Source organism: Trematomus bernacchii, unplaced genomic scaffold (genome assembly GCF_902827165.1).
Source record: "Trematomus bernacchii unplaced genomic scaffold, fTreBer1.1, whole genome shotgun sequence".
NCBI classification, from domain to species: Eukaryota; Metazoa; Chordata; class Actinopteri; order Perciformes; family Nototheniidae; genus Trematomus; species Trematomus bernacchii.
The window spans coordinates 237,194-260,663 of record NW_022987966.1 but is presented as its reverse complement, the minus strand read 5'-3'; the positions used below and the strand labels follow the sequence as shown (position 1 = coordinate 260,663).

The 23,470-nt window shown below is 38.4% G+C and overlaps 1 protein-coding gene across 1 annotated transcript; it reads right to left on the bottom strand.

Annotated features, from left to right (window-relative positions):
* Window positions 1-15,132: 15,132 nt before the first annotated feature.
* Window positions 15,133-19,826, bottom strand: LOC117471112. The gene is made up of 13 exons (XM_034115914.1): window positions 19,657-19,826; window positions 19,466-19,564; window positions 19,048-19,280; window positions 18,782-18,960; window positions 18,603-18,696; window positions 18,067-18,411; window positions 17,808-17,925; window positions 17,640-17,731; window positions 17,427-17,531; window positions 16,992-17,108; window positions 16,713-16,865; window positions 16,255-16,454; window positions 15,133-16,086 (listed from the first exon to the last, which is right to left on the bottom strand). Exons 3-9 carry the CDS (start codon window positions 19,141-19,143, stop codon window positions 17,442-17,444), a joined length of 1,014 nt encoding a protein of 337 aa, XP_033971805.1. The 5' UTR covers window positions 19,144-19,280; window positions 19,466-19,564; window positions 19,657-19,826; the 3' UTR covers window positions 15,133-16,086; window positions 16,255-16,454; window positions 16,713-16,865; window positions 16,992-17,108; window positions 17,427-17,441.
* Window positions 19,827-23,470: the final 3,644 nt, after the last annotated feature.

The window sequence follows — 23,470 nt, the reverse complement described above, 5'->3', positions numbered from 1 at the left end:
CAATTTAAAAGATAATTTTGCAAGTCAAAAAAAAAAAAATGTGTCGTAAAACTGTGAAGTAACACATTTGTTTGTGTGAAACGCTCAATGAACTACATCTCTGGTCAACAACACACGTCACCAAGATGGCCGTCACTACTGTCTTGTCAACAAAACGATTGACTCCCCTCACTATCACCACAATGAAACACGTCCTGAAGAATGTCATGCAAAGCTGCCTGCCTGCCTTCCTTTGATTCTCTCTGAACTGCCTGGTCGTTTTAATGTTTAATGTCAACCATTTGTGCAGATAGCATGAAGTAGAAAAGATCGCTAGCGTTAGCGTTAGCATTTCTCCCCCGGGCTTAAATGGTGTATTATAGAATGACCACACCAGTGACAGTACTCTTCAAAGGGTTCACGAAATATGACTACTACTCTTACTGTTTAACATTTTGGGTTACTTAATGTTACTTCATGTTAAGGCTAATAAAAATGACAAGGCTGTAATGCTAACTAACGTGCTAGCTACTAGCTAGGTAGCTAACTTGATCAAGCCACTCCTGGTCCTTTCATCAGACGGGAAGCAAAAGAACGAGCAAGACCCATTGCTGGTATGATAACAACCTGGTACTAAGCACACAGGCATCTTGTTAAAGTTATCTTATCTTAGCCAGCGCCATATAGATAGATTCTATCTATATGGCGTTATCTTATCTTAGCTATCTCTATTTTAGTGGAGGAAAACAATTGTGACATCACTTACGCGACTCTGGGATTTGTAGTCTTTCTAGTTGCGTATTTTTCATAGTCTTATATTTCAACAGTTTTACGACAAACTGTGACTTTTTTGACATGGAAATGATTTTTTAAGATTGACAAACATCATATGTGTAATTCATGGCACAATTCAAACGGGATCGAAAGATAAGTTTTCTCTCTCCATTGACTTCAATGCATAATTTTTCCGAAATAAGGTCCCATTACCCGGAAGTAAGTGGGCGTGACTTTGCCACTCTATTAAGCGAGCTGCCACACAAAGTACAGCTTAACATGCTAACCTTTGGTAGAGAGCTACAGTTAGCTAACTTCATGTTCAACACAAAACCTCTAATGGCATTACATTGACGATTTTAAACAAAACGTAACTCTCTCAACTTGAAGATAACGTTAAGTTAACTTACCCTTAAATAACTACATCACGTTTTTCAGGGGAAACACAAACTGCAGAAAACGTTAGCTAACTGTTATTAGCTAAGACAGCTAGCCTCCTAGCAAACGTAAGGTTAAGTTAACATTAACGTAACGTTGTAAGAAAGCAAAACGAACCTTCGAGAAAGCTTTTACTCTCAGACTTGATGAAATTGTGTAGTTTTGCTTACCTCCAGAAGGACTTTTAGCGCGTTTCCCAGTAGACAGAGCTGTCAGAGCGGTGCCTCTCAGAAGAGCAGCCGCTGGGCGGAGTCACAGAAACGCTCAACTGATCTACTTCACTCCTCAACCGTTGTGCAGTGCCGTTAGTGCCGTTAGTGCCAGTAGTGCCAGTCAAAACATACCGCTTTGTTTCAACCACTGCCGTCTCGCCGTCCCCCCGTGTCCCGCCCTCTCTGTCTGTCTGTGTCTGTTTCAGTTTAGCCAGCAAGACTGCTGGTAGACCAGCATAAATACCAGCTTCACCAGCATCCAGCTTAACTACCAGCTAAAACCAGGATAGACCAGCATGACATCCATGCTGGTTTAGCTGACCAGGCTGGTCTTGAACCAGCCAGAACAACCTGGCCAGCTTGTCCAACCTGGTAAACCAACTAAACCAGCCTAACACTAGCTTAACACCAGCCTAACACCAGCCTAACACCAGCTAACACCAGCTAACACCAGCTAACACTAACACCAGCTAACACCAGCAACCATCTTAAGCTGGTCTATGCTGGTTTTTTCAGCAGGGAGTACAAGTGAAACTACCCCACAAGTACTATGAAGTACTTACTGTACTGTGTACTTTTCCAGTAATCCTCTGTCAATGTCCCCTCCTGAGTACAAGAATGCATGTTTCTCTATTATTTTGAATAAGCGTTAAAACACCTTTCTTTATGAGACTTATATTCAGGGCCGTCCCTGGCTAACTTGGGGCCCCAAGCGACATTGTGAGATGAGGCCCCTCCCACCGACATGAGTGAAAAAAAATGTTTGGAAACAAAGTACTTTGCAAATATAATTCCTTTTTTTTTTTAATTATTATTATTATCAACACAGTTACTTTTTTATACAGTGAGGTAAATGGTAAATGTGCATGTATGTCGTTCAGTATCCGTTTACAGGTGAATACATCGGCATTTCCTGGATGCAAAGTCATCGACAAGGTCATCGTATGACAGTTGCTGTGCCAACTGTGCGTTGATGCTTATGATAGCCAGGCCACTTAAGCGTTCTTGTGCCATTGACGACCGGAGGTACGTCTTCATAAGCTTCAGTTTGGAAAAGCTTCTCTCAGCAGACGCAACTGTAACAGGAAGAGTTACTGCAATGCGGAGGGCAATCCAGAGATTTGGGTACAGTTCCTCTAACTCACTTTTGTGGAGAAATGACAACATCTCCAGAGCAGTTTTTAATATAATTAATGCAAATAAACTACTTCTACTAATAATAATAATCATAATCATAATCAATTCAATAATATAAATACTATCTTATTTTATTATAATATAATTGTAATATAGTCAAGATAAAACATGCTTATTACATGCTCAAAAACGGATATTTCTTAAATCTGTATTCAAATGTAGTTCCCTCTGTCCCAAAGGAGCATGGCTGCTCATTCCCTGGCTCTCAAAATAGTTTGGCTGGCTGTTTAATCTATGTTCACACTGAGACAGTACAACACATAGAGAGAACAATTCAATATTTAAATGATAAAATTACATTTTTTGGGTATCCTTTTGTTGAACTGTCTGTTTAAAATTAATCGAAGCATCAGACAAAAAAAGCTTTTGAAAATAATATTATATTTTGGTTTAGGTCAAAATATAATATTTGTAAACCTGAAGAGTCAGTGCCAGTGCCTCACCAGCCATGAACCTCACTGCACGTCACTGCAGAAGCTTATATATAGACATCTAAGTTTTTTGTGCCCCACCACTTTTGTACATATAAAAACGCCACTGCATTCACTCAGTTATAATGTGGTAGTTATATGTAGTTTGTTTTAAATAATTATTGATCATATTATATAGTACATATTTCTTAATTTAAGCTCCAGAATATATGAATATGTTTGGTATGTTTTTTAGGTATATTCGTTATTGACCGAGTAAGCGCTTTTATTTTAAAGGCAGTTTTTCCAGGCCTCTACCGTAAAGCATAGGATATTCGCACACCGCAATATAACGTGCAGGCTGGCTTGACCGCAGTAGGCTACTTATTACCCGGTTCTCAGTAAAACAATGAATCTGAAAATGTAAAAGTTGTAGTTCAAGTTTTGGAGATACATTGTTTTTAATGGGCAGGAAGAGCAAGTCAAATCCGTAAACTAACTGAAGCTGTGAGCAGTGGCGGCTGGTGCATTTTTCTCCAGGGGGGGCTCTACCAAAATGTAAGCAAACTTATACACAAACTCAAAACATATGTCATATTACAATGCAGGGCTAGCTCAAAGGCACACAGCACTTGATACAGTCTATTATTTTAGTGCCTGCTTTTGTCAACCTCCTTATTATGCTTCAACCCAGTCTCACGGCATTTCGTGTTATAGTCACGTTATTTAATCTATTGATTCGTGTGCACCACCACGATTATCCCCTTATTTTCGTGTCACACAGAACGATTTTAAAGGCAATGTATTTCTATTGGCAATGTGTTTCGTGCCTGCAACACGTCTTTTTCTCGGTCTGGTCGTGGAAGACCGGAAGCTGTGTGGTTCATAAAAACATGTTCTTACTCAATATCAAGCCACGATTATTGCTTTTATTTAAAATCGTATCATTTCGGACTTTTGTTGCCGTCTGTGAGGAAAAGAAATGGGGCTCAGAGCCTCAGGATACTGAAATCTGTATTTTTAAAATCTTTTTTTCCTTCTAATTTGTTATTCTTTTCAAAATAACACACTGTTATTTACTCAACAATAACACACAATTATCCTTGTTTTTATTTATTGGTTTAATTCGATAATCTCGGGCTTTTTTGACGTCTGTCAGGAACTGAATTTCAAAATAAAGTCCGAAACAATACCAGAAACAGATTTAGGATTTTTCAATAATCCTCAGCGGTGATTGGATGTTTTAGCCGCAATGCACGTAGGGATATGGTGTTTATGCACACGTTTCTTTCGTGTCAGAAAGCACGATTTTCAAAGTAATGCATTTTAAGTGGAAGAATTGTTCGTGTCTCCTCTTCGTGTCTCGGGAAGCCGGAAGCTGTATTATTTTCTAATGTTTATTTTTTTTAACCATAACGGGTACTTTACATAACATTGAGTCAAACTTATCCTTGTTTTGTTTATGTTAAATTGTTATTGTCGATCAATTGTCCATTTTATTTATTAAGGTTTAGGATATTTGCCAGGAGAAGGGAGACCGTCGGAAACCGGAAGCTGTATTATTTTCAATGTTTTTTTTTTTTTTTATTAATTTTTTAACCATAACGGGTACTTTACACAACATTGAGTCAAACTTATCCTTGTTTTAATCCTTGTTTTATTTATGTTAAATTGTTGTTGTCGGTTAATTTTCCATTTTATTTATTAAGGTTTAAGATATCATTAGTCTTTTATTTTATTATTATCATGCTTGATGTTTACACTTTTCTGCATTTTATAAGGCAATATATACTTTTTTGTTTTTGTCTGTAGGCTACTTAGATTATTAAATAGTTATTGTGTCAAAATATAGGAAATGTATTAATATTTTATTGTATAATCGGTACAGGAAATGACATAATTCAGAGCACCACCTATTGGCCAAAGACCCCTGCCATCGGCATTGCGATCCATCCTCTGACAAAGTAAGTTGTGTCACTAAAGTCTGATGCATGACTTAATAATTGGGGCTTTTTTTTAAGCCTTTTCTCGCATAGTTCATCATACATAATGAACTGTTCTAAGTCTGAGAAATGCTTCCGCCATAATCAGCAAAGCAACATTAATGTGAAATTATTCTTGCGGGCGGCTAGCTAGCTAGCTCACGTTCAACATCAGCTAAAACTAGTTTAGCTACATTTATATCAGCTCATAAGTGGTGTGTGGAAAATATTTGTCTTAATTACGGCTACATACGTCGGTGTTAAAGTGTGAGTTATACGTTATCTTAATCGCTTTTGTTTGACACATGACAGTGCTGCCGAGCGGACATTTAACATATGTTTGGGGGGGAGGGGCATAGTCCATGTGCACGGCCATGTGCTTGTTACGAGTCTGAAACAGGAAACACGTAAATGAACTCACTCAGTCTGTCTAAAGTAGTTAAACCGTCACAATGTGCATTTAAAAAAGCTAGTTTCACTACATAATTCACTTTTTCTGTTCTCTCCTGCAGCTCCTGTACCCACACCACAAACCCATACACTGATCTACACCATCATAAAACCAACGGCACTTTTAAGAGCCAAACTCTCCCTATCTCCCTATCTAGCTCTCTTATATCTATCATCTATTTCTTTATTCACCCTTCTATCTATTCTGTGTACTTCTCTACTTTCCTGTGTTTGTCAGTCTGTCTGTTTGTAATCCTGTGTTAATCATGCCAGGTGGGTCTACAAAAAAGACATGTCCCTTTTGTCAGAACATTTTATTTTGTGCACAGAAGATCTGTGCACATTGCCTTAAGGAGCAGCCAAAAAAGCTGCGCCTTGAGAAGAAGCTCAAGCGGTTTGATGAGAAGCGAGAGGATTGGGTGTCTGGGCGGAAGAAGAACCACAACATTGCTTCCATCAAGGATGAAGCCATTGTCTTGGTATGTACACTTTTTACTGTATGTTAATGCCCGGACACACCAAGCTGACACCAAAGAACTGACACAGACGGACCCCCGACTGTTTGCCAATATATTGGGCCAGGACAAAGTTGAATGTTGTTTTTATATACATTTATTTCTTAATGATGTTTGTATCTTATTAACCAATATACACTTTGATATCAACTTCAAATATAGATATTATTGCAAAGGTATTATTTAATATTCTCTTTTCTTTCCATTTTAAAACTACTCTTATCTTAACTTTCACAGCCAAGGGACACTATTTTAATTTAACTTTCACATTTAAATAAACAGAGCACTTCCTTCACTTCCATGTTGTGTTCCATTCTTGCTTATGTACACACTTTTAGACATTAAAGGTAGGGTAGGTAAGTTTGAGAAACCAGCTTGAGTGCGCTAGAATTTGAAAATACACAACCGGAGAAAATCTGCCACTTCCTCACAGAGCCCCTCCTCCAACACACACGAACCATGAGGGCACGAGATAAGTTTGTGCACAGATGGAAGGCTGACAGGCAGGTAGGCCATCCAGTTATTTTAGCCGGGCCGGCTCAAATGATTGGTCGTGCTTTTTACAGTACTACGGCTTCCACAGATGATATTTTTTTATGGATTTTTTGTCAAAGCACTTAAGATATTCATTGCTATCGGGATGTTAAGAGCATTCCATGGAATATAACAAAAAGTGTATCTCGAGCCGGTTTCTCAAACTTACCTACCCCACCTTTAATAAGACTACATCATTGTATGTTACTACTCTATATTACTCTTACGACTGCAGCCACAACATACGGGAACGTTTTACATTGCAGCACGCAATTTCAATTTCAACAGTGTCAAGCTATGCTTGGATTGTGTTACATTTTTAATTATGCAATACTCATTGTGTACACAAAGTGTTAACTGTTAATTGTTGAGTGGTCACACATTTGCATCTTATTGTACTTTAACTTTAAGATTATCAGGGTTTGAACTGGGACTCAGGATACTGATTTATTTGTATTTTGTGTTTGTCTATAAAATATTGTTCTGCTTCTACTGTGTAACCCTTCCTGGTAAATACATGATTCTGCAAAAGCTAAACTCAGCATCTAGGTTTATGAATGGCATACAACTAGATGCTGTCATGTGAAATCCTAACCCCTCGCTGCACACTGACCGCCTATGCCCAGGATTACCTTGACAAGATAGGCACTTTTTATGAGTTCCTTTGTGAAGGTGAGATGCTTGCACTATATCTTCACAGTTCACAGTATTGTGTACACAAAATGTTTGTATCAATGTTAAACTCTTCTAGGGATGGTTCACCCCTAAAACATGTTCAGTCAACGAGTCCTTACCTCCCTGACAGTATAAACGTTGGAGAGCTTAACATTTCCTTATAACCAACACAGTTATATGGAATGAGTTTGGATCAACTCATTTAATAAAGTCAGTTAAGTTAACAACAACTTACAGCGACTGTTTTCAATCCATCCAAATCTTGTGGGACAACAACTTGATCCAGTATTTATCCTTTGATACAGCCAGAAAGCATTCATTCGAGCCATTTATTTGGGTTTGGCAAACTATATTTTTGTGAGACAACTAACACACATCCTTTCTACCTGTTAACTGTCACTATTTTTAGCTGCAAAGTATTACAAAAGTTGAAAGTAATTGCAAAATATTTAGGGATATGGACAACGTTTGACTGTTTATTATTTTAGCAAACTACATACAATAAATACATTTTTAAACACTGAGTATGTACAGTAGCCTAATGAGACATGGCTTACTCTGCAGAGGGGACTTGTGGACATTTAACTGTTATTTATCAGGAAATAGGTAGGCAAGTTTACTTGAATTTGAAAAACCATTTTGGGGTATTGTGCTACCACTTGCGCATTCATTGTATACAAATTGAAAGTTGTTAATGTCAAGGTAGTTGGGTTTGATGACTGAAATGTAGTTTTAGGCTTGAGCCATCCCTTAAGCAATTTCCTTTTAGCAAACCGTTCCTAAACTGTTTGCTTTATCAACGCCCAAAAGGGAGAAATGTTTTGAGGTTAATGGTAAGAGCACAATACATGAAGACGATCCCAGTTGACCACATATTCAGTTTGGCAGTTCTGTATTAAGGTCATGTTTCTCGGGTTGTAAACAAAAGCAGTTATCCAGTGCATCCAGAGGTCCCTTTACATTACATTTAGCAGACGTTTTTATCCAAAGCGACTTGCTACTTATTTGATTGCACTTATGCAAAACACGTTTGCGTCAGTCTTATAAATTCTGAACAAAATGTGTGGATGTAAATAATGTAAGGGAACATACATGCACACGTCTATATGTTGTCTACCGACAAATTGACATGTCACATCACATGGAATGTAGACACAAATCGGAAGAATAATATCGCAAAAACAAAACCATAAATGGTTGACTGGATAAATACCACTATTACTGCTATTAACTTTGACTGCACACAGTCCTACGACATGACGAGTATATTTTTGACCCTGTCTGGAAACATACCTTAAGCACGCTGTATTTCTTATTTCTAGATATATGAGTTAACCTCTTTGTCTTAAGCAAGTCAAGACCAACATTTGTTTAACTTGCACAGGTTGGACACAGGACTCCACTGGCCAGGGGGTTGCGGAAGATCCTGAGGAAGAGACAGTCACGCTGAACCTCACACCCTGTGACCCATCTGAACCAGAAAACAACTGGCAGGAGGCAGGGACGTCAGAGACAAGCACTGTGCAGGTGGAGGTGCTGAAGACCCCCCCGTGAAGCAGTGTACCACCAAAGAGGTAGGGCAGGAGGCAGGGACGTCAGAGAGCCAGGTGCCAGAGACAAGCACCGTGCAGGTGGAGGTGCTGAAGACCCCCCCGTGAAGCAGTGCACCATCATAGAGGTGGGGCAGGAGGAGCAGCCCCAGCGGGATGATCTGAGACAGGCTACCACCACGGAGGGGCCAGGTAATAAAATAGATGGATCGAATCGGAGGGATGAAACCCTCTTTAATGGTCACACATGCAGAGCACACAGCACACACAGTGACATTTGTTCTCTGAGATTTGCAGCTTTTATATTTATGAAAGTCAAGAGTGTTTTCCGATATCTTCCTAAAAGATTATTGTAGGTAACTTGTTGACAAGTCATGCTTCTACAATATCTCAAAACACCTAATTGCACTTCTTGCATTTTTGGGAATAATGATTGTTCCAATAGGTAAATAATAATAACAACAATAGCTTAATCTAAATAACAATTTCACCTACAACTTCATAAATATGAAAGGAAAATGGGATACTTGGGTATGTGTATATCCTTAGGTACTTGGATATAAATAAATATGAAACGTTTAGAAAAATACAGTCTTTCATTCCTGAACAGACATGTGGTTACTATATGGTTATACCTTTTTCACACAAAAATGCAAAGCAACAGCAGGCTTACTATACATTTGATAAATCACAAAATAAAACTCATGTCATTTTGTTTACACACAGAAAGGGTCTTACATTGTAGCGTTGGGCAGTAGGTCGATTACATCAAAATGATTTGGCACTTGTCCATATATTGTACGAGAGGTTGATATCATTAATATTGTGGTCTACCTAAAGCAATCCCTGACCCTAGGGGTAAACTTTGAAGCAACTCATGCAACAACGTCATGCAGCATATTTAAACTTTATACTCAAGAACTGCATTTAGATATGACACTGTCCCATAATGAATATGCAGGGAATAAACTTAGGTTTTTGAATCAAAGTTAAATTCATTTAACGTTACAGCACAACATGTTAATATTTATCAAACTATTCCTTACACATAAAGTATGGAGTCAATTATATAGGCAAGACAACAAAACACCTAGACTTCATAGATCAACCTCAATTAAATCGCAATAACAAAAAGATATCTGTACCTAACACCTATTGCCACCTCATGTGATGCTGCATTTGTGGGATGTATTTTGAAACTTGAGTTTAAGCTTAACTTGGTATACTGTATGTATATAGTAATATTTCTTCTTCAACCCACAGCTGTCAGGACAGGGTCCGTGAGGGACACAGTACTTGGTCCTAGACGCAAAAAGAAAAAGTCAGGTATGTTAACAGTATTAAGTATTTTGACTGATTATAAACATGTGCATGAGTTGAATTGATTGGTATTATAATAAATCTATCGACATGTACTTTAGCAAAGTGCATGTAAACGCAGTGATTGATGCTTCTTCAGTGAGTTAACAAAGCTATATTGTGACTAATAACTATAACTGATACATTATCCAAAAATCATTATCCAAAAATCCAAAGGGCTTTAATTGTCTAATTAGACTAAAATACATACAGTCATAGTTGATAAGGTGGTGATGAGAATGCTAGGCAGTAAAGGAAGCAGCAGTGCAGTATTTTCTTTGGTCATCTCAGGCTCAGCAGTGGTATGGCCATTCAAACAAGCATCCCATTTTAGGACCGAGAGCAGCTTGGTTCCATTTCAATGATGTATAGAGTAACTTTTGACCAGTGATAACAGTGTGATCACTATTCATCGTGGTTGCTACTTAAGTGTTCATAGTTGTATTTATTTTATTTCTAATATGACTAATACTGTATGTGGAACCTGCTTTGATGTTCACAGATTGCTCCTACCACACTCGCCTAGAAACTTTCCCCATCAGGAGTGTAATAAGAGAAAGAATGAGAAAGGTTAGACAGGAATAAAAGTAATGCATAGGGTGTGCTTTATGATTTATGTGATTTCCACCACAATTGTTTGCTAAATAGCTAATATGCGTTTGGTCTTTCCGAAATTAGAGATTTGTTTTCTTCTCTTGATAGGGAAAAGCAGAAATGTTGGTGGAGTGGGAGCCCTGTCCAGTATGGTATATATCTTCCAGTTACTTGGCTTCATGTCATCTGATGTAGTCCCATGTTGGAGAACAAACACATGATATTTAACAAATGCAAAACATCCAGATCTACCACCAGTCCTCTTATATATTTCACTGCTGTTATTCTGAAGCAGCTGAAGTAGTGTAGGAACAAATGATTGTTTAACTTCATTGTTGTTAATGTATGTATTTTGGTTTGTTTTTATTGTTTGTTTGAAAATGTGTTTTCATTTCTATGTTCACTTTTTCTAAATGGTGGTGGTCGTTAATAAATGGAAAATGAAACATTTACTTATATAAATTGAGTTATAAGATGTTTGCTTCACACATGTTTTATGCTTTTCGGAAAGACGAAACCAGTACCTGTAACTAACATTATTCCATTCTGTTTTCAGTGGCAAGGAGTGGGCTCATTCCTGGCAGCCGAAGAATTCTCCGGGATAATGCATAAAAATAAAAACTGTTATTTGAACTCCAGTTTTGTTTTTGCACGTTTATTCTCTTATTTATATGCTCCATTTGAGTCATATTTAATATGTTTCTATTAGAAATAAGATGAAAACCTCCACCAAAATGCATTTGACTTTTTAGGAAATTACAGTTGAAATACTACATGATTTCATTGTCAGTGATAGGAACACCATAACCTATATTAAGCTTATTCATGTGTGAAATCTGGTACGTTGCCATCCACTGCCTTATCTAATTTGTTTAACTTCCGAAGTATAACGCTTTGGAGGTAGGCTTGCATATCATTTAATTATAGGCCTAATTAAAATGATCCTGATCTGGATCACTGTGGTTTTGCTACTACATTTGAAAGCTTTTGGGGACATATTTAAATGCTTGAGATATTAAAATGGTAGTGATTACTTTGAATTTTCTTTTTCACTTATTGAAAACCACAACTCGAGTATCAGGATGGTCTTTATCTGGAAAGCTATCCACATCTCATCCCCACGTTGTCATGGCGACCCTTTGCCACGTCACAGATACGGTACCCGAACTCAGATCTGCTGAACACGTAACATGAACGTGCCGGGCGGCGCGGTCTCGTGGGTTAGATGCGCGTTCATAATGCAGAGGGAAATAACTCAGAATAACGTTATTAGCACATTTTTACAACTTAAGGAACGAATGTTTTTAATAAGGGCTATACAAGTGTTCATACTGGGTAGTTTATTTAGTTTAAAAAAAATTATCCAACGATTTACAGACCACTCTTTCCCCATGTAAGTCAATGGGAAAAAGTGTTTCCGGGCCTGGCAACCAAAAGGAAGTGTAGTACCGCCGTTTGGCCAGCACGAATATTTTCATCTGAGTCCGGCGCACTTCCTGGGGGCTTGGTCCACGCACACACGCCGGAAGAACTACAAATATGTCAGCTCTGTGTACTTCGTAAGGATGTTTGGGCGCGTATCTAATGGGAATTGTAGTTTGTAGCGCTGCTCTCATATCATTTCAATGGGTTAACTTTCTATTCTTCTGTGTTTTTGTATGTTTTGAGCTGAGGTGCCAACTCAACATACAATGTTAAAAAAAACATATAAAGCCAGAAATCTAGGTGTAGCCATGGACTCTGACCTGAGTTTCAACAGTCACATTAAAACAATTACTAAATCAGCCTACTATCACCTAAAGAACATATCTAGGATTAAAAGACTAATGTCACAGCAGGATTTGGAAAAACTTGTCCATGCTTTTATCTTCAGTAGACTATTCTTATGTTTATTTTTCTTATTCTATAAGTAAAATAAAATGTATATGTAATTGCACATTATTATTTATAGAAGCCTGTTTCCCCAATAAAAAAGACTTTCCCAATGAAAAGTCATAATTATGAGATAAAAAAGTCATAATCTTTTGAGATAGAAAAGTAGAAATAATGAGATAAAAAGTCTGTGCTGGAGATTTGACAAATGACAGAAGCACAAACACTGTTTGTTTGAGTTTAGAGCTTTGTGCCCAGCTCTCCGCCACCATCAACTCTGAAGATTCTCTCCCTGCCCGGCTGATTTAACCTACTCAACAAAGATACATGTACACAGTGGCATAACAAGGTTATGATTGGCACCGGTGCAAATATTGTTTTGGACCTAATTAATTTAGGTTGCTTGGTTACTTTGAAGACTGCGTGAACCCGCCAATGCCATTGGGCCCCTGGCCGGCCCTGGGCCCCGGTGCGTTGCACCGGCTGCACCGTCGATAGTTACACCACTGCATGTACATCTATCAACATGAAGAGGCAAGTGATGTCTCTCATAGTGGAATCTGGTTCTCACTAGGTCTGAGGTCACCTGGACGTACTCAAGAATGATGCAGGAGCACAAAGTACCAATGAACTGGCCAGATGTATGGAGAACCGGGATGACTGGAAGCGACGATGGAGGGCTCGTCTGAGGACGACCTAGAGAGAGGTCTGGTCAGGCAAGAAGAAGCCATAGATTGTACTTAACATCAGCAAGAGTGTACATGTAACCAACATGAATGGAGGCTTATTTCCATGGTTTCCTGGGCATCGCTGTTATAGGCCCGAAAGAGACGGAGGGAGAGTTTACATATTGTACAGAACCGTGTGACAGCCCTGGGGCTGCTGCCTGTTCCTCTCAGGGAGAGAAGAGGTCAATAATCCAGCAAAGAAATACAAATCAAATTCAAGTTAAAGTAATTCCCCAACAACAGCCGCCTCATATATGACCTCATATGACCTCATTTCATGCTGGACAGCTGCGAGGTGATCAGGGGGTCTTTTATGGCAGCACGACTGTAGCGCATGCACACTTGTAAAAAAGAAAGTAAAAGAAAAATAGTTTCTTTTTTTAATATGAAATAACAGTCCATTCTAAGCACAGTAGCCTACAGTATGTAGCATAGCTATGCTTTTAACCCTCCTGTTGTGTTTGGTTCAAATTTGACCGATTTACTACTTTCATCAATCATAACTTTTTTGTTTTACATTCGATTGCATTAAGGCATAATGATATCCTCCACAGTAGACATTTGAACATATTAAATTGCTGATCACCACTTTCATTGAACTTTGGATTATTTAGTCAACTTTGAAACACCCATGGTGTTCCCGCCATAAAGACAAGGAATTAGTAACCATCCGGATCAGATCAAACACACACACACACACCAATTTGAAACATTTCCCGCTCTTATGTGCCCATCCCCCCGGCACACCCAATACATGTTCAGTGTCTATTCTTTGTATATTTACTGCAGTTGTTCATGTATACCAGTAGTCTGATACAATATTTACAGTTCGAAAGGGTGTTAAATTACATTTGGTGATGATTAACGGTTTTTGTGTTAATGTAATAGCAGTTAAAACAGGACCGGTCAAATTTGACCGCGAACACCAAAGTAAGGGGGGGAAACAAAGACAATAGGAGGGTTTTAATGAAACCATTGCTTATGACAGTGATGATATTTTAAATCAAAAAACATATTCCCTAAAATGTGGAAGCTCTGGGTGCCATACAAATGAATAGTTGATATTTTTTTAGGGCCACAACTTTGGCACTAGAGCACCTAGTGTTATCAAACGCATTTCAATGGTGAAACTATCCAAAAATATTCCATATGACAATATTTTCCACTACGATGAAAGGCGTGTAAGCCAACAAACCTTATTCTGGTTCCATCATGGGTAACCCCACCCATCCTCTCCACCTGCAGCTGGACAGACAGATAACCCCACCCCACCCCTCTCCACCTGGACAGACAGGAGCTCCTTCTCCAACAGACTGCTGCAGCTCCGCTGTCACAGGAACCGATACAGGAAAACATTCCTGCCCACTGCAATAACTCTGTACAACAAATCACCTCTGGCTGGAAGAGAACTCTCTGCTCCATAGCTTCTCTCTTCACAGTACATTTGACATATTCAGTGTAATATTTAATATTCCATCTGTCACATACTTATGTAAATATAATACCTTGCTTTATATCTTGTTATTGCTCATTTGTAAATTCAACATGTATATTTTCTTCTTTATTTCTTGTCTTTTTATTGTATAATGCCATGTGTTTTAATGCTGCTGCAACGCAAAGATTTCCCAAATTGGGATCAATAAAGTTCTATCTTATCTTAAACTAACAACCAGTGTTCCAGATGAGGATCATCTCTTTACAAAAATATTCAAGTGCTAACTCATATTGTTACTTCTAAATGAATTTATTTCCAAACGCATTATAATGCAGTGTGATGTAAACAACAAAAAGTACCACAGAAGTATGCTTAATTTATATTTATTCATCAAACAACCACATCAATAACATTGTTTTTAAAACAATAAAATGGTCCTCTCTGGCAATGATTTACTTCTGTGTTTCACCACAATACAAGTAAAAGGCCACCATAAGGGTGTATGTTGACTCTAGAGCGTTGGGGTTAGTCTAACATGAAAAGCATGGACAACAGAACATAAAATCAAGTTATGCAAAAGGTTATAACATACAGTATTAAGAAATCATACAACACAACCATTTTTTTAGGATTTAACTATGTATATTAAACATATACATTCTATGTGTAAATCAAATATAACAATTTATAACAATGTATTATTTGGTTTTGAGAACAACAATGAGGTGATTCACCAAATAAACTATTTGTTGTTTATCTCAATGTCCCTAATTATACATCCTAAAAGACTGTGCATTGTACATGTTGATTGAAGTACTTCAATCAATCAGGTTAATAGCTGGAGATCAAAAAGGAAATATAACTGACAAAGCAATAAAAGCAAGTAACGCAAAAGAAACAAAAATGAACAATTAGAGCAAAGCTGTTATTGGCCTGCAGTGTAACAGGTGCAGTCATATAAAGTTAATGACAGGTCAATCCTATAAGAGATCGAAAATAATAATGCATAGGCATCCCGTTCTGGGAAAAAAGGGAAAGACCTCCTGCTCTTGGACAATGATGTGCTCACTAAGTTGTTTGGTAACCAGCAAGATATACTTGGACATGTGTGTTTCAAAAAGGATCAAAAGTGAATGGTTCATTGCTCAGGATGCATTCCAGGGACGCTGAGCATTTTGTTCAATAACATTTAAGTTGTGTACAAGTGAAATGTTTGGCCTGATGCTGCGGCATAGGGAAAAGTCATATGGTCAACATATTCAAGGGTGATCTTCCATTGAGGAGTATGAATACAATCTCTAAATATAAAGTCAGTAAAGTATTTACATTTCTGATAGCACATCAAGTCTTGGCGGATATTCGTGCTTGAGAGCAGCAGCAATCTGGGGAAATACAGAGAAACAAAAAAGAGGGGCAGATCAGAACCCAAATTTGAGGTTTTTGAATACACAATGTATGTTTAGCATTAATGAATACAAAAGTAACAGCAACATGTCTAGGTTGAGGCTAAATCAACAAAGATACTGTACATTAATTCCTAAGTAAATTACCTAAATGATGTTTCCTTCTTCATCCTCACTGGTGTCTGGACTGCTTAGGCCACTTTGACTTTCCTCTTCATGTTGAAGGAAAGAAGCATCAGGACCTAAAGCAGTCTTGTACTGCTGCAGTACCACCTGCAACCTCTCCGACGCCTCAGCATGCTTCCTTCTTAGGGTGCACCCAAGTCCTACATTCCCCTTGTCTACATCTGAAAATACACAAAATATTGTTATATGGACATACTATAAAGTAAGATTGCTTCACGAGGCCAGAGCACTTCAATGGAGTATATTCTCTCCCATGTACATAAAGATGATTGTCACTGTCAAGGGACTTCATTATGTAAAATGGCCGGGTCAAATGGGCAATTTCCATCCAATTTCTGTGACCAAGAATGATTTGGGCTGACTTTTTTCCTTTAAAACTCATACTTTACAAGGTAGGTTAAGTTTTGCTTTCAACTTACCTTCCTCAGCCACCTTATTTTTTAGAGCAACTGCCATGTTCTGCAACCATGTGCAATGCTGCGCCATCTCCAACAATAGGATGCCTTTCTCCTCTTGCAGTCTCCGTGTAAGCATCACTTGATCCAGTATCTTTTTCTTGGCTGTAAAGTTAGCTAAAATCCAATCACAGTTATGTATACATGAGTCACATTTTCATTATAGCATAACAATATGTTTAAAACTCCAAACATGTAATTCAGTAGGTTGAATCTGCAACCTAAAACATTATATTGTTATACCATTCTGTCTGTAATGGGATTGCTTCCGCTGCCTCACACTTAGGTAAAGCCCCTCAATGCTTTGCTGCAGTGCTGTTTGAAGGATGTCTTCAGAAGTACCCGATGTTTCTGATGTTCCTGTAGAAATAATAGTGGCAGTAAAATGTACTGTTACACAACACGTAACGGTTTTGAGAAACAAAGTTGTGTAACACCTTTTAACACAAATTGATGGTACAACTATGGAAACTGGAACATATCAGAGATAAACATGGACACATAGTTGGCTTGCTATTGCTTGAAGATTATGTCCCCGTCTACTGAAATCCAGTGAGGGTCCCATTACGTGGCATGAAAAATCAGCCTTATATCATTGGCTGCTCTTTAGGATCAAATCTGTAAATTCAAACAGTCATGGACAATGATATGTAGCTGGTGTTATCTCGTCGTGCTTACCAGATGCCCATTCCTTCACGTCGACACCATGTCATCTGAGACACAATGTAGCTCCGTCTTGAGTTCCTCAAGACTTGCAGTCTCTTCCAGGAGCCTCTTACTAGTCTGATAAACAGTAGACGATGGACATTTATCAAGATTAAAACTTGCTATGATTAACAACAAGCCATGTGCAAATGACAAAGGACACAACACCTTTAATAGGAGGCTCACCTTCACATATCTTGTGGAAAGTGCCTGATGAAGGGAGTCACCTTTTTTCCTGTTCCATCCCATAGCATGCACTGTGAGCATGTCCAGTCGTGCTTTTGAAAGCAATAATGAGGTTATGATGTGTCATCTAAAAAAGTATGCAATAATAGGGCAAAACCTTCCACTCACCTGCTTTGGACATGTATTTGGTTGTCAGGGCACAACGGGACAGGTAGCTGTTGACCTGCTCCACCTCTTCCCCGGCGGTCATCCCTGCTCCCTCCTGGTTCTTCCCACTCCATATAATCTGATGGTAAAAGGTTGCTGGAATTGTTGTGCAAAGAGGCTACATACTACTATACTAAACCGTATATCTTAGATATTTACTACTTCAGTATTATAAATATAAAAAATATAAATGTACGTGATACAAAAATATTTCACATACCTCACATTTGGTAGCATGGGCTCGAGCATGCATTACACTGAGGAATGGCTTCATGGTGGTCAGCTCCTGGAGAGCAGGAAGGACACTTGCAGCTTTCTCCATGTACGGCCAGTACTTGCAAGCCACATCCATGGCGAAGAACTTGGCTTTGGCTGGCATGAGTTCCTTTTGAAGATACAGGGGGTAGGCGAATATCTCCCCCCTGTACATATTTAAGGCCTTCAAAAGAAACCCATGGCGACATACAGCCACCTCCATCCCTTCTTCATCCAGCTTAGAAGCCCTCCTTGACGTCTCCCTCGCTGCTGTCCACTGGGAGTCCCCACATGTGCCTCTTCCCTGGGTCTAAGACATGCATTACATCATGACAAATCAGTTAAAAGCAATGGAATCACAATCTACACCATTTGTTCTAATTATCTGATTTTGGAGTAGATGGTAAGGAGAAGTAGCTGAATTTGAAGAAAGTCTAGGTCAGATATACATGGCTATTTTTGTGATATACCTATAAGGTAAAATGACGAATAAAAACTTGCATTTTTCAGTGATCTCTGTATTTTGTCGACAAATGCAGCCACCGCGCTGTCTTCTGCTACAAAGAGCCCATTAAAAAAGGCGCTGCCATCAGAACTAAGGAAAAAAAGATTAGCAAATATATCCATGAAATATAAACAGTAATCAAAAAAGTTAAATAACAACATTGTAAAAACAGCACCTTCCACTTCGCCGAAAGCGATAGAGCTTCCTGTTTCCATCGGCAGAAACAGCCAACATCTCCGGCGTGCAGGCAGGGCAGATGAAAGGAGCACCACAGCAGAGCTGGTCTTCCTCATACGAGGCATAGGAGAACTCCAGAAAGCTGCGCTGCAGTGCATCTCCGTTGACAGGTCCAGACTGGAAGATAATTACATAATTGCTGTGATTTTGTCTATTTACGGAAATGTTATAATGTATAATATGGTAACGAATATTTATACTTACTCTTCCTCCACACTTTGTGCGATGCTCCAGCAGCTTTGCAAAGGCCTGTCTGGAGAATCCCGGAGAGATGACCTTGAGCTCTTCAAAGGAGCTCATGAGGTCCAAGGTGTAAAGTGTGGAAATACTGACCGAAGCTGGCCAGTATCCACTCTTAAGGAGGACTTTCAAGTCGGGGGTCCACTGCTGCTGGCAAGTTTGACAGACATATAGTGGCAGATGCAAGTCATAACGCCCTTGGAACAAGTAAATAAACATAATTAAGACACATTTTACAACAGTTCCATCTACAAATAGTCAAAGATTAACAGATATTACATGAAGGTTTTACTCCAATTGGAAGCACAATGCCTCAGCCCACAACAGTAAAAATATAACAACAATTCAATAGAAATCCAAATATATATATATATTTGTTTACCATTGATGGTAATTAAAATCACTGGTTTGCCTGGTACCACAGTGAAGTTTTTGCCTTTACAGGAGCAGTTGGGTGCCTTCACAGTTGGCAATATGCAAGCTGTCAAAAAAAAAAGAAAAAAGCACTAATTACCATTATCTGCTGGCCGAAGAGACATGTGAACATCAAAATGCAAGTTTGAGAGAGCATACCTTGGTCATGGGTGTCATATCCACCTTCCACTCTAACAACACACGTTGTTGGACTAATTGGTTTAAAAAACCCATTAATTAAACTGTCCCTGTTGTGGAGTGGCTGTTTCTTGTGATGAAGTACATCACAGTCTCCACAGAACCACTCCTCGGGGAGACACTCTCTACACCTTGGGAGGAAATACAAAATGATTATAATATCCTAGAATTACTTTCATTTTCATGTGGGTTTTCTCTAGGTATCCAGTTTTCTAACATCCCAAAAGTCATGCATGCTAGCTGAAATAGCAGAGCACTGAGCATTAATACTGAAAAATTACAATTAGGTAAAGTAATTTAAATAAAGGTAAATGTTATCTCACCTAATAACAGGCGGCTCGTGGCAGAGGCCACACAGGGGATGACCAACAGCCTCTTTTTCTAGAAGGCATTGTAGGTGGTGTGGTCTCGCTTCTTTCCAGCGCTCTGAGGCTTTCTGCTGCCGAAAAGACCAGGATGAGGCAGAGCTTCTTTGAGGCTCAGGAGGAGGACATGAGGAAAGAATGTCAGAGAGTCTCTCCATATTCTTTTCTGTGAACAGAATGGGAAACTTTAACTGTAAATGACTATATTTAAGATGAACACTAAAAATCAAGGATCATTTCTTTGCTCAGTATGGAACTGGCCAATATCTTTACTGAATTATTCCTCGTTCGAGTCCTGAACTGTCAGTTGTGTATAAGGTTATTTTCTCTCACTAACACAATTTATTTAAAAATTGATTTTAGTTTTAAACTTAAAGCCATTTTTGTGATTTACCAAATTCATGTTGTGCTGAAGGTTCAGTACGCAGAACCTCCACACTGGATGACTGGAAGCCCTCAGTCGGGGAGGATGTGACTGTAAAACATCACACAGAGGGTTAACAACAGATAACTGATGATTTGTATTATCTACCTATTGTTTAAAAGCTTGTGAAATTAAATAAAGCATAGTTCTTATGACACCACAGTGGGAATGTCTCCGACTGGAGTGTCACTATGCGTTTATATATTGGAATTATTGTAGACCCTCAACAAGCAATTACTGCGTTTTAATTAGATTTTCCAACCATTTACTTAGTAAATTCATAAAAATGTAAAATAATTGGGATTTCAACCTGTAGCTGAGCCTTGGCGTCGCCCTCCACGCCTCCCTCTCGGCTTGCCACGTCCTACACAGCGCCTTTTAGGGGACTGTAAAGTGTCTCCTACAGAGCGTGCCCGTTTCCTCTCCTCAGCTGCTTTCTGTGACCAAGTAACAACTCATGTAAGGTTGATGTTGCTGATAAACTGATACCATATGACAGTGGACAAATAAAAGGAAATTCATTCACTTGAAGAACATTTTTGCTTCAAGTTTTTCCTACCATATCCAACTAATGAAGTAAAACAAGTTGAACAAGCTTTATTTAGTAAGCCTCTGCCCCCCATGTTGTAATGATGAACTGTTTTGCAAAGGCCCTATACATTGATCCAAAATCCAGTTACTCTTGGCCTGTTCAGCATTTTTTGGATAAGAGATAGTGCCACATTCAAGTAGGAAATGAATGAGATCATATGGATTAAAACACCAACCTTAGCTTCAGCTAGCATGTGTTCATACTTCAGCTCAAGAGCCATGCGTTTCCCTTCTTTGGATGTGGGATTATTGGGGTCTGGGTTGTGTTTTGTTGCCATTGCAACACAGCCAGCCAGCCAGCCAGCCAGCCAGCCAGACAGACAGACAGACACAACTGATATGCAAACAAACAGCTGCTGTATGAGACAGACAGAGATAGTGAGACAGATTGTAAGATTGAGATAGATAGATGAAGAAATAGATAATGAATGATAGAAAAAGATAGAGACAATAACTATAAGAAAGCTAGGTAGATAGACAGAGAGATAGGTTGAGTTTTGCTCTTAAAAGTGCCGTTGGTTTTATGATGGTGTAGATCAGTGTATGGGTTTGTGGTGTGGGTACAGGAGCTGCAGGAGAGAACAGAAAAAGTGAATTATGTAGTGAAACTAGCTTTTTTAAATGCACATTGTGACGGTTTAACTACTTTAGACAGACTGAGTGAGTTCATGTACGTGTTTCCTGTTTCAGACGCGGAACAAGCACATGGACTATGCCCCTCCCCCCAAACATATGTTAAATGTCCACTCGGCAGCGTTAGTACTGTCATGTGTAAAACAAAAGCGATTAAGATAACGTATAACTCACACTTTAACACCGAAGTATGTAGCCGTAATTAAGACAAATATTTTACACACACCACTTATGAGCTGATATAAATGTAGCTAAACTAGATTAAGCTTATGTTGAACGTGAGCTAGCTAGCTAGGCGCCCGCAAGAATAATTTCACATTAATGTTGCTTTGCTGATAATGGCGAAAGCATTTCTCAGACTTAGAACAGTTCATTATGTATGATGAACTATGCGAGAAAAGGCTTAAAAAAAAGCCCCAATTATTAAGTCATGCATCAGACTTTAGTGACACAACTTACTTTGTCAGAGGATGGATAGCAATGCCGGACCGGTGGTGGTGCTCTGAATTATGTCATTTCCTGTACCGATTATACAATAAAATATTAATACATTTCCTATATTTTGACACAATAACTATTTAATAACCTAAGTAGCCTACAGACAAAAACAAAAAAGTATATATTGCCTTATAAAATGCAGAAAAGTGTAAACACCAAGCATGATAATAATAAAATAAAAGACTAATGATATCTTAAACCTTAATAAATAAAATGGAAAATTAACCGACAACAAGAATTTAACATAAATAAAACAAGGATTAAAACAAGGATAAGTTTGACTCAATGTTGTGTAAAGTACCCGTTATGGTTAAAAAAAATAAACATTAGAAAATAATACAGCTTCCGGCTTCCCGAGACACGAAGAGGAGACACGAACAATTCTTCCACTTAAAATGCATTACTTTGAAAATCGTGCTTTCTGACACGAAAGAAACGTGTGCATAAACACCATATCCCTACGTGCATTGCGGCTAAAACATCCAATCACCGCTGAGGATTATTGAAAAGTCCTAAATCTGTTTCTGGTATTGTTTCGGACTTTATTTTGAAATTCAGTTCCTGACAGACGTAAAAAAAGCCCGAGATTATCGAATTAAACCAATAAATAAAAACAAGGATAATTGTGTGTTATTGTTGAGTAAATAACAGTGTGTTATTTAAAAAAAAATAACAAATTAGAAGGAAAAAAAGATTTTAAAAATACAGATTTCAGTATCCTGAGGCTCTGAGCCCCATTTTATTTCCTCACAGACGGCAACAAAAGTCCGAAATGATACGATTTTAAATAAAAGCAATAATCGTGGCTTGATATTGAGTAAGAACATGTTTTTATGAACCACACAGCTTCCGGTCTTCCACGACCAGACCGAGAAAAAGACGTGTTGACTTTATTTTGAAATTCAGTTCCTGACGGACGTCAAAATAGCCCGAGATTATCGAATTAAACCAATAAATAAAAACACGGATAATTGTGTGTTATTGTTGAGTAAATAACAGTGTGTTATTTTGAAAAGAATAACAAATTAGAAGGAAAAAAAGATTTAAAAAATACAGATTTCAGTATCCTGAGGCTCTGAGCCCCATTTCTTTTCCTCACAGACGGCAACAAAAGTCCGAAATGATACGATTTTAAATAAAAGCAATAATCGTGGCTTGATATTGAGTAAGAACATGTTTTTATGAACCACACAGCTTCCGGTCTTCCACGACCAGACCGAGAAAAAGACGTGTTGCAGGCACGAAACACATTACCAATAGAAAT